General features: G+C 30.5%; 1 protein-coding gene across 2 annotated transcripts in view; it reads right to left on the bottom strand.

The window, feature by feature from the left end:
- Positions 1-12,797, bottom strand: part of LOC123299093 (peripheral plasma membrane protein CASK) — a 461,651-nt gene that overhangs the window by 417,779 nt on the left and 31,075 nt on the right. For both annotated transcript variants that reach the window (XM_044881315.1, XM_044881316.1), the window contains exons 8-10: positions 8,316-8,505; positions 8,126-8,241; positions 7,455-7,643 (exon numbers count right to left, since the gene is read on the bottom strand). In XM_044881315.1, coding sequence (XP_044737250.1) covers positions 7,455-7,643; positions 8,126-8,241; positions 8,316-8,505 — 495 coding nt within the window. The remainder of the gene's footprint in view (positions 1-7,454; positions 7,644-8,125; positions 8,242-8,315; positions 8,506-12,797) is intronic.

The raw sequence follows: 12,797 nt of genomic DNA, 5'->3' as shown, positions 1-12,797 counted from the left end.
TGTTCGTGTGTGGATTGGAATACCAATGATAACGGTCTCAAGAATAAAACAACAATAAGAGCTGGTTCAGATTTACAACAAAAAATTAACAATAAATTTAAGAATAAAAAATATCCAACATATAAATTTGTCAAACATTGCAAGGAAATCTGGCGTTCAACAAGTCATCAAGCAACGAGTATTAATACGTAAGTCGGCTTACTTATTGGTATAACAAACAAATCTTGGTTGTTCTCGTTCTTAGCAACATGTTTTAGACCTCTACCCTAATCCCAGAAAGTACCCTGCACGATTGGATAGGAAAATGGCTTTCTATGAAACTTTTTCAAACCTTTTCGTGTGTGTTTTTGTATAGTTGTATTTTGGTGTGTTGTCTTGTTAGTTGGTGAATTGTACAATTGTCATTATTAAGACGGTAGTCATATACATATAATCTATAAATATATAGGAGACTTTCTATAGATATAGATAGTCACTCATCACGATATCTCTGGAACTATAAGACCTAGAGACTTGAAATTTGGCAGGAATATTCCTTTTGCCAAGTAGAGGTCAGCTAAGAACGGATTTTACGAAATTCCACCCACAAGGGGGGTTGCGGGGGTGTTCATGAATAAAAAATTCATATTTTTCAATTATGACTTTTAATAGTTCAAAACTTGGTCAGAATGTTTTAAATTACATTTAGAAATTTTTTTAACCTTCGGAGGGTAGAAAGGTGTAGCGAGAAAGTGGGAAGGAAATATCGAATATTTACAAATATACCTAAGTGGGGTATCAAATAAAAGAGCATGACGTGTACATTACAAAACTGTTATCCAACGCAAGGAAATGTGGAGGGAGGGGTGCAAGTGGGGATGTTGCCCAGCAAAGCGGGTAGTTCCCAGCTAGTATAACATAAGTGTAGCTTCGTGGCTGTGGCTTTTGATCAGAACGATTCAAAGAACATTTTGGGAGCGGTTTGAAAAAGTTTTACAGAAAGTCATTCTCCTATCTAATCGTGCGAGGTCCCTTGTAGTTTTTGCATAAAGTAGAGAAAATTATTCTAAAAAAGTGTATATTGTTTTAAATGGCGGTGATTTATCCAGGAGATTAGACTCCATACTCTTAGGTTAGGGTATAGGCGCTGTCCAAGTGGGGCACATTTATAAATGCGACCCATTCTGATGCCTGAGAAAAGATCGTACCACAGAAATCCCCCTATTTTTTTAAGCATTTGGAGTGTTTTAGAAACATTGAAAGATTTTTTACGTCAACAAGTTCTAAGACTGTCAAAAATGGCTTTCCAAGAACGTCAGTCTTCTCATTCCAAGAGCTAAGCGATGCCAAATAACATAGAAACTCATACAATCAATATTTTTTAATTTTCATCACGCAAACCATATAGATTTTTCTTATAATAATTTTCTCAATACAAACTACCGCAACTCGAGTTAAAAAAGGTTCTAAGAGAAAAAATTTAAACTTTAGTCATAAATATATTACTGCAGTTTAGAAGACCAAAACAATTAACTGTTTAATATTATCTCAAAAACTTTAGAGTTCTGGACCAATCGAATGAGTCTGATGAAAGTATTTCAAATAATAAATGTCTTCAAGAAAAAACGTTTAAGAAAAAAAGCATAAATAACGAAACTTCAATACCAGAAGATATTTTTGATGAACGTTATTTACTTACAAAAAAATTGACTTCAGAAAATAAGAAATATGATCGAATGGAGAACTGTTTAGACATTTGTAATGATTTAATAAAGCTTGATGATTTCTCAAGTACAACTGTTAATGTAATACAAGTAGAGAATTTAATACAACTTGAGAATACTGATTTCAATAACGATATTAAACAGCAATCAAAAATATATAATGAAATGTTGCAAACAAAAATTATTGATTTTAAATCGACATTAACAAGTGAATTTTCATTTAGTGAAATTATTACAAAAAAATCAAATATTATTAATAAGAAAAATATTAATAGAGTTGAAACAGATTCAAATGATTATGAACAATCGAATGATTCTAATTCAATTGAATCATTCAAAGAATTATCATTCTTTACAGTTCATGATAGTCGAGAATCATGTGATAAATCATCGTCAAGTTCTACAACAGATGAATATTCTCTGAATGAGAAAGTTATCAATTCACAATCTAATAGCGATGCTACTATTTCATTGCCTACAAAATATACAGCTCAATTACTACTACACGATATGAATAATCGAAAACTTCGACAAAATTTATCTAAAACGATTACGAATTTAAATGAAAACGCTTATGATAAATGTCAAAAATGTAAACGCAAAAAAGAAGAAAAGTTTAATAAAAAATATAATGATATAAGTATCAAAGAGAAAGAGAAACATGAACCTGTGCATAAAAATATCCGATTGGTAAGTGACACATTTACGGAAAGGATCTTGAATGGAATGATTCCACGATGCTACTTGCTATGCGGTGCTACAACGATGCGGTGCTACAACGGAAACCGTTGCAGAAGAAAGAGTGCTTTGATTAACTACCTAAAATATCAGGTTTTCATAAATAACTTGAAAACGGCGGCTGCCAGGTTGTGCTTTAACTGTGTAAGACTTATGCCTCGGAATCTAGGAAAAGTCGATGAACCTTTATAAAAACTGTGAAACTGCATTGTAAAAACAAAAATTTGTGGGATCTTGCCCAGGGAGTGGGGGCCACCCCTCCTCGGGGGTGGTAAAATTTATGCTGAAAATGACAACGACAATCGATTTAGGAAAAAATTCTAATATAAATATTATCAAAGATAATAAATGAGAACTCGAAATAAATTTCGATTTTTGCCCCCAATTTCCTAGATTTCCTAGTTTTTTGTACTGTATAAATTCGTACTTCGACTACCAAGTAGGCATCATCAGTGTGAATTAGCTAATCTTAATTACACTTATTGTGTATGTTACTCGTTGCTAATTTGAAGGACTGCATCAAAGTGCGAAAAAATCACTTTTGTTCTTAACTTCTTTAAGTAAGCTTTAAACCATGCAGTCGCACAAATTTTATAAAGATTCAATGACTTTGCAATGACAAATTGATAGTTTTGTACTAAGGAGGATACTCAACCCGGTCAGTAAGTTTATCGAATATTACCGGAATAGAAAACAAAATGCTCCTTACGTATCTTTACCCAAATTTTTTATGCTAGAAAGCCATGCAAAACATAAAAATTCAAATAGAGTCTCAAAACTACTAGCACCTCAATTTTGGTATTTAACTTATTTGCTTATTGCTTATTTGAAAGTAATTATAGAAAACTTTTTTAGGTAGAGACCTAACGCAACATTACCGCCTGAGGTTTTTGATAACACCTGCTCTTAAAATAAAAGTACGGATGTATATGTCGCAGTCAACTAGTTTAATTAGCCTTTCAATTAACAGCCTAGCCATTTTACTAAACAGCGCCGTCCAACTAAAAGCCTTAATATATTAAGCCATTCAATCAAATAGCTAGACAAAAGACTTGGATCGACAACGCTTAACTACTTTCCCTGACGAATCATTTAAATTTAGTTCCACTTTCTACCACCTGCCGTTGAAACAAAAACACTGCCAATATGGCGTCGGAAAGCAGCTTTTTGAGGAGTAGTTACAGTTTGACCGCAAACTTACAGTCTAATGATTTTCAGGCAAAACTACTATTGAACAACCTGCGCAATCAAAAGGACCTTTGAGTGTTTTTTTCAGTTAGAAGTACTTTTGACTTGCTAAGAGACTTGCTTTGTATCAATTTACATGTTAAAATTTCATTCAGCAGCCATAATAGAAAATTCTCTAATTTGAAGGATGATAAAAACGGTAATCCATCAATGATTAGACATGACAGCATCAGATCAAATACAAGTACTGCATCCTACATAAACAAACAATTAAATAAAACAGGATTTGATGAAGAATTAAAAATAATTGATGAAATACAAAATGCAATTGAACAAATCAAAATAAAAGGAATTGGATTAGTATCGAATAGTAACGCTACTAGAGCGAATATAAACGAAAACGATGATGTAAAATCATTAGAATTGACTACAAATATGTTATTTGAACGTACAGATTTTATTGTAAAAGTAATAAACAATGAACAAATGGATAAGAAATATGAAATAGAATTTTATCCACATGGTTTTGAAGTTGTGTGTCTGGAATCATTAAAATCATGGCTAATGTTTATACGAGAAGTTACAAAGCATGCCATGCAATGGTGTTGTTGGATTAATCGAAATTTAAAGAAAATAATTTTTATAACTTCTATAATTAAAGGTTTGTACGAAAAAGACTTAATACTTATTTTTATTTAGTTTAGTTTAGGTGATGATTCTCAGGGGTTTTCCTTAAAGACAGTAATTATAGTAATTCTAATTTTTAGTTCTTATTTTTGTATATTAGAAGATTTTAAAAAACCACCGCCATTTATTTGGTTTTCGAAAATTTCGAAAATTTTATGAAGTATTTTCTAGAACTTGATTTTTTGTTTTTCGAGAGTATTTCACAAAACCACTAGTTGAAACTACCTCCAAATTTTCTACTGTCTATCTCCAAACATTTGTCCTAATTTGCGCCCTGTTTATTACTACATATTATAAAACAAAGTCGCTTTTTCTGTCCCTATGTCCCTATGTCCCTTTGTACGCTTAAATCTTTGAAACTACGCAACGGATTTTGATGCGGTTTTTTTAAATAGATAGAGTGATTCAAGAGGAAGTTTTTTATGTATAATACATCCATATTATAGTAGAGTAAGGGGTTGAAATAGGGGTTGAAAGGGATATGCTTCAAAAACTAAAAAAGTTGTGCTTCGATTAAGCTTAAATATTGACACGATATACAACCAGCTTCAAAGATCTATTGTTTTTATCTAATTTTAACCTTCGGAGGGTAGAAAGGTGTTGCGAGAAAGTGGGAAGGAATTATCGAATATTTACAAATATACCTAAGTGGGGTATCAAATAAAAGAGCATGACGTGTACATTACAAAACTGTTATCCCACGCAATGAAATGTGGAGGGAGGGGTGCAAGTGGGGATGTTGCCCAGCAAAGCGGGTAGTTCACAGATAGTTTTTTTATAAGGGATATTTTTTTACATTTAAACTTTTGTTGTTTACAAGATGGTTCCTACGGACCCAAGACCCAATTGACCTATGATGCTCATTTACGAACTTGACCTCACTTTTTACGTCCTGAGTACGATGTAAAAATTTCAGCTCGATATCTTTTTTCTTATTTGAGTTATCGTGCCCACAGACGAACGGACGAACGGACAACCGGAAATGGACTAATTAGGTGATTTTATGAACACCTATGACAAAATTTTTTGCCTAGCATCATTATTTTTAAGCGTTACAAATTTGGGACTAAACTTAATATACTATGTATATTTCATATATGCACGGTAAAAAAATCGTATTTCTGATAATAAGGAAAACTCGTTCACTCTTATCTTGAATTAATTGAAAGATTTTAATGATAGTATAATAAGAGATAAGTCTATTTCAGGATCAGCTATAGATTCTAATGGTAATAAAGTACATTATAATTGTAACATCTGTGATGATTTTGTTACAAATTTACATAAAGATATTAAGAAATGGCAAACTTATAATAAGAATTTAAGAGACTCAATAAAAATACTGTTATCTTGTTGTCAAGAGAAAGTTCTTACCAATTGTAATATATGTACAGAATACACAATTAATTATCAGTTGCTATTAACAAGCGATCAATTATTTTATCAATTAAGTGAAGGATTGAAAACAATAGAGTTGTGGAGGACTTGGTTCAATTCTACTGTTTTGGAATTATCTCATGGTACATTATTTATTCATGGTAAGCAACTTCCAATCAGCATAAAATAATCAAAACAAAATAATCAGACAAAATACCTAAGAAAACAAAAATTCGTCAGATTTGCCTTTATGAATTCTTTTTTTTTTTAGAAAACCGCAATATATTACATAATATTTTACAATGTAACTGTTTACCAGTGGATAATCAAGATAATTTGTGAAGAAAGCCTTGATAAAGAAACAAGAAGATTATATCACAACTTCAGTTTTTTTTGTCTTGTATTAGTTTAACGTGGGTATAAAAATATTGTACAAAAAAAGTAGGTAGTTTAATTATGTACGATAAAGGTAATTACCATTTTTGATTTAAAGTGCAAATATATATATAAAGTGGAAATATTTCCCCCGCCTATTTTAAGGATTTTGTGCATTTACATTCAGTACGTGATACTGAACCTATTTAAATAAAAAAATAACTCCTGTAATTTAGTGCATTAGTGGACATAGTGGACAAGAAGCTATATAGCCTGTAAAAAAAATTTCTGTGAGACCGGTTTTTAACAATGATAAAGATAAGATACTTTTTTCTTAATGGCTTTTGATAGGTGCATGTTTTCGAATTAGTAAAATGTATTTTCTACAAAACATATTCTAAGGATTCACAGAAGCAAATGTTGACCATATGTTAGTACAAAAACCGAATTAGGGTCGTCCTTCACCCATATGTTTACCGAATGAAAATTCTTTTTTTATGAAATGTAAAATATTAACAAATATCCCTGTAATGGATTGCCTAAAAAATATGCTCAAGGCTACTTTTAATGAAAAAAATTGTTCATCATTTATGTTACAATATTGCCTAAAATGCATCATATAGGTACTGATAAAATTATTCTGTAGCTGTGTTTTTTTTTTTTTTTTTTGGAATTAATTATAGTATAAATAATTAAAATTTCATAATTTGTAAATTGAAATTATTAGCGTGTGAATAAAAACCTATGTTAAATAATAGAAAAAAGCTACAACACACAATACTTTCAAGCGGCGGTCACCCATCTTAGAACAAAGTTTTCTCACTATTGCTTAACTTCAGTGATTGGGCGTTCGGTGACGATAACACCAGTTCAATAATTTTTGTTCACCGAAAAAGTGCTCAACGTGCCAAAAGAAGTTTGGCTTCAAAAATCCGTAGCACAGTAGTTGCGTTACCTAAGCGAATCCCCCATGAGATTGAAAAATAACACATTTTTCTTAAAATCTAATATAGCATTATTATTTTTTTTAAGAATTTTTATCCCGAAAATTAAGCGTCAAGAGAAAAAAATCACAAGAGTATTTTTTTGCTTAGAACTGACCAAAAAATACAAAAATTTTGTTTATTTTGAAATAAATTAAAATTTTGTACTTTGAGCATTCATATAAGTTTTTTCCATCCAAAATTCTATCATCATTACAAAAGCAATAGCTCCATTTCCTTCGAAAAATCGCTAAAAATGAATGTATAAAAAAATTGGTATTCGTTTGAGTTGAATTGTTAAAACTAAATTTAAAATAACAAACAAGTGTTTCCACCAAGTGGAAAATGAATAAAAACAAAACAGATTACATATAGATAACTAGAAGATAGCAATGTTACAAACCTTTAGATGTGGTTTGAGGAGAAGATCACGCAATTCATCCACATCGTTGACATAGTGTGCACGAGGATATGATGGCGTTGACTGTTCTAAATCTCTAAGAGCATCTAGAACATCTCGACATCTTTGTACACCGTCACTAGGTGGCGCACGTACAGGACTAACCACTTTACTTGCGATACGATCATACAACTGAAACAAATCAAATTCAAATATAATCATCACAAAATATTTATTTATTCCAATTTAAAACGCACAAATATTTTTTAAAATTACTATTTTTTGTTTTTGTTTAATAAATCACAGTAGGCAATCTGGGCCGCTCCATGTTTTTGCGTAAACTTATTCAAAGGCCAAAAAAAAAATCCAACAAGTAAAGAAAGAAGGTTTCGGCATCTAGTTTAAGACCATACTAAATTGGTCAATATCTCGGAAACCATAAACTTAATGAAATAAAGTTTCAAACAAAAATTGTCGGAAATTTGTTTCCTTAGAAAAATGTAGAAACAAAAATTGAGATATCTTCAGCCCCCCCCTTACCAAATTTCAGCCGGGTGCTAATTATTGTACCTTCAATCATTTTTTTTCATTTATGACCGGATAAAAAAAATATCAAAATTTTGTGCTTTGATGAATAATTATGATATGCTTATTAAAAAAATTCAGATACTTACTTCCAGTAATGCTTGTAGTTGAAAATCGTCTAAGAGTTCTAGTAAATCATCACGACTTATTGTGGTTGATTGTAAACAATGGATATCGTCCAATGAATCCAAAATCATTCCAACAGCTAAAGATAACAAAGTAGATAATGTTTTATTAATATTCATTCTCATTCAAGAAATATATTCAAAATGTGCATACCATCGGATGTGACGTCATCGTCACCAAAGTCACTGAATCCGTCGTTACTAGGATCTGCATAAACAGATGTCCATTTTTCAGATGATACCGCTGCTAAGACAGCAGCTTTTAATTTTCTTCTAGAATTGAATTTTTTTAATTCTTCTACAGTTTCATGTAAATGTAATTTTGTATTGCTCTTATCCCGGTCCTGTAATAATAATAAAAACAAAGTTAATTAAAAAAAATTATTTTACGGGATAAATAAGAGATAAATATGTGAGGCAAGTTGAATTAATATTAGTATTTATTTCCAATTCCAAAAAAATTCCAGACCGAATAACTCATACAGAAATGCTGATCATACCTCATTTAAGTTCTTTTTTGATGTGTAACATCCTTCCGCTCGGTTGCTTTTTTTTGTGGTAGTGATTTTGCAAAGAGAGACGGGCATGTGTAAACGGGAACTGCTTGTAGCGATTTCATTTATATTTAAATACAACATCTTTTGTTGTGTTTAAACTTTTGTTCTATCTCTAACGGTTTACAAGATTGGTCCTACGGACCCAAGACCCAATTGACCTATGATGCTCATTTACGAACTTGACCTCACTTTTTACGTCCTGAGTACGCTGTAAAAATTTCAGCTCGATATCTTTTTTCGTTTTTGAGTTATCGTGTCCACAGACGGACGGACAACCGGAAATGCACTAATTAGGTGATTTTATGAACTCCTATGACAAAATTTTTTTCCTAGCTTCATTATTTTTAAGCGTTACAAACTTGGGACTAAACTTAATATACTATGTATATTTCATTTATACATGGTATAAAAATATATTTAAAATAGAGAATCATTTTGAGATGTTTAAACGCAGTCCTTTTGACGCTCTCTGTTGATGATATATTAATATGTGAGCTGCCATTTGGTGACAGTTCAATGTACTGTTTACTAGAGGTGTAATATCCACGTATGTAGTAATTATAGTATAAATCCATAATAATACCATACAAAATATAAGTAATTAATACCATACAGTATGTTAACACATCTGACAAGCCACATACTATCACGTCACATATATTTTAAAATTTGAATTTCCGTTTTAGAATTCACTGAATTTGTAATTTTATTAACTAATTTTAAGTAATTAAAAAGATTAATTACTAAAATAATGGTTTAGTTCAAATGTCCAGCCGATAAAGTTACAGAAAAAAAATTGTTAAACCAAATTTAAATTTCATGAATATTTCCTATTAGAAAATCGAAGGAAGAGAAAAAAGTTAGTTTGAGTGAAATTTTTTTATGGGTAAGGACTAATATAGACCAGAGAATCAGAGGATATAAGAAATTGAATTGTTACCGGATTCGATTAAATGTTACAAACACATTTACTTTTATTAAAGTCAGTCAGTTGATGAAAATATAATCTCATAAGCTAATCTAATGAAATATTAAACAAATTGTAATATTTATTATTAATGGAAAATAAACATTAAAGTAGATGGATATTCAACAGTAAATTTAACTGTTTACTAGGGTTTCCATACTTTTAAACTTGTTTATAACAGCCTCTGTCAAACGGATAACGGATAACTATTTACAGCGCAGCGAGCAGATATATGTATTCGCTCCGTGCGTGAGTTTCGTTTCCATGGTAACGATACACTACTTTAATTATAGAATTGTATGGATGCATATATAATTGAATGGATTGCATTTAAGACTTACATTGAAAATTTAATATTATTGTCTCACAAATTTAAATAAATTATTATGATAATTTACATTTGAAAAATAATATTTGTGCAATTTGATTTCTTATTTTCACAATTTTTAATGCATTAAGTTTAATTAATTCGTGTGTTACAATAATTTTAATTTTACATTTCTATAACATTAACATGTAAAGAACTGCAAATTAGTCATAACAGCCTCCTTTAACGCCAAAATTTTTCACTTAAAGCGCAGGCATCAATTTTATTGTCCCTACCTGTCGTTTTTCAAAATATTGAAGGAAAGTTCGGAAAAATTTGAATGAAAAACTGAAATGGAGTTTTAATTTCAATGTTGAAGTTACAGGACTATAATGATTGTATGACGATGAGCTTCTCATACTACAAGTCAATAAATGAAAATTTTATATGAAATGAGATGACATTCTGGTGGATTTTAATATCCTGTAACATGGATACAATTCTTTGGTTTACCTTAGTACATCAGTACTTATGCTTCGTTGCATAATGTTTCAATGTTTTTGAATATGAAACATTAGTTTCGTTTCATTTAGAAAATCATTTATTATACTTTTCATTAAAAACTGATAATTTTAAGGAGGAACATTTTATTTTGTTTAAAAATTCGTTTCAAAGCATGTAGATTCCAAAAATCGTGAAAAAAATTCTAGCGGAATCTGTAGAGGAGCATTTTTGGAAATCAATATGCCGACTACACTGGAAGATATTATCCAAACCGTTTCGTGACACTCTGTATAGAAAGATACAAAAAATGTGTATTAATCCATGTTAATTAACATCAAAATATTTTAAAATAACATTAAGTTAACGTCGTAACTTTTATAATAATCAGTTAAAACATATCTAAAAATACCAACTTGTCTTTTTATCACAGAAAATAATGCGGAATATGAACTTTACAAACCCAACCAATAACTTCATCATTAATAAAAAAATGTTGAATTTTAAAACACAAACTTAGTGATTAACTTAGTATTGCCTTTGTTATCATCCTGAAAGGAACTATAGATAGAATCAGTGACGCATTTAGGCTTGCTGCCGCCCTAGGCCCCGTTCGATGCGCCGCCCTTTTTGATAGAATGAATTTCATTAATTTTGATTCAGTTTTTCATTTTAAAGTAACTTAATTTATTGAAATATAATTTTTTAAATATTACTGATAAACAAGACAGATAAATAATTCATATTTCTTTTAATATTAATCAATTTGAAAATTTCTTTTACTAGGCTTTGGTCCGTGCAAAAACGTCAATTATGTTGTCGTAATTAATTTCTTGGACTAGTTGGGCTTCAATAGACAGTAATGCAAGTGCATTAAGTCTATGTTGGCCCATGCTTGCGCGTAAATAGGTTTTTACCCTTTTAAGAGTAGAAAAAGATCTTTCGCCTGAACAATTTGTAGCCGGAATACTCAAAAAAATACGGAGAGCAATGTCCACATTCGAATAAACATCTCGAAGATTCCGTGAATATTCATTCCATACTTTTTTCTTTGTTGTTTACACAAAATTTCCATTTTCGATGCGTGTACAATGACTTTCGATCAAAAAGTTAATATATTATAGATAGGTACGGTTAGGTAGGTAGATAGGTAGGTAGTATGTAAGTTGTGTGAATAGTAAGTAATCTTTTATTAAGTTTACTTGTCTTCATCTTTTTTCCAATTCCAATTGATATGAGAACAAATCTTTTTATTTGCTTTTATTATACAGGGTGTCAAGTAAGTACCGCACGCTTTTGTTGCATTAGGTAGAAAATAAAATTCTAAGACGAAAAGTTCTCTTTCATTTTTCGATCTGATGCACGGATATTAAGCTATTAATTAAAAACGGCAGTAAATCAGAAGCATTGTAACTAAAAATTAAAACCACTCATCTCTGACTCAGACTGACTATAATTAATGATTTTTGATAGATTAAGAATAAATTTTTTAATAATTATTATTATTATTAAAATAAATAAAAAATAATAAAAAAAGAAATAAACTAAACTCTCGACTCTGCTCAAACTGAATACTTAATAAATTTATTTATTTATTTTATTTTATTTTTGATTAATAACAATAATAATTATTTAATAATTTATTTTTAATCTATAAAAAATCATTAATTAGTCAATCTCAGACAGAGTCAAGTTGTTTTAACTTTTTGTTACAATGCTTTTGATTGGCTGCCTTTTTTAATGAATAGCTAACAAGTAATTATCCGTGCATCGGATCAAAAAAATTGAAGAGGACTTTTCGTCTTAGAATTTTATTTTCTATAAGATGCAACAAAAGCGTGCGACACTTACCAGACACCTTGTATACTAGTATTTGAGATGTCACTAAAGGATTTTTATTATACAAAGTATTACACGTAAAGGTCTAAAAGTTATTTTTTACAGAATGAGCTTTTATTTTATTAACTGAGAAATGTTTAGATGCATCCTAAGTATTTGTTCAGGCCGTTTAAAAATATATAAGTATTGAACGCAACCCAAATTTGTTTGATTGCTTGATTAATGGACTAAGAGCCAGCGCCTGCCAGACATACGTTAAAGTATAAAAGCTGAAATTTTTTTTGCGTATTCTCACTGGTGGAGGGACCAATTTTTGGGGGCTAAAAACCTTGACTAACGGTTCCTTCGGTACGTAGCAGGTAATCAGGGGCGCAGTACCCGAGCTCTCTCACGTTAAAGTATAAAAGCTGAAATTCACACAGAGTGTTCAAATGACCATTTTAAGTCAATATTGAAAAAGACATA

Source organism: Chrysoperla carnea, chromosome 4, assembly GCF_905475395.1.
Source record: "Chrysoperla carnea chromosome 4, inChrCarn1.1, whole genome shotgun sequence".
Classification (NCBI taxonomy): Eukaryota; Metazoa; Arthropoda; class Insecta; order Neuroptera; family Chrysopidae; genus Chrysoperla; species Chrysoperla carnea.
This window is presented reverse-complemented; position numbering and strand designations above follow the sequence as displayed.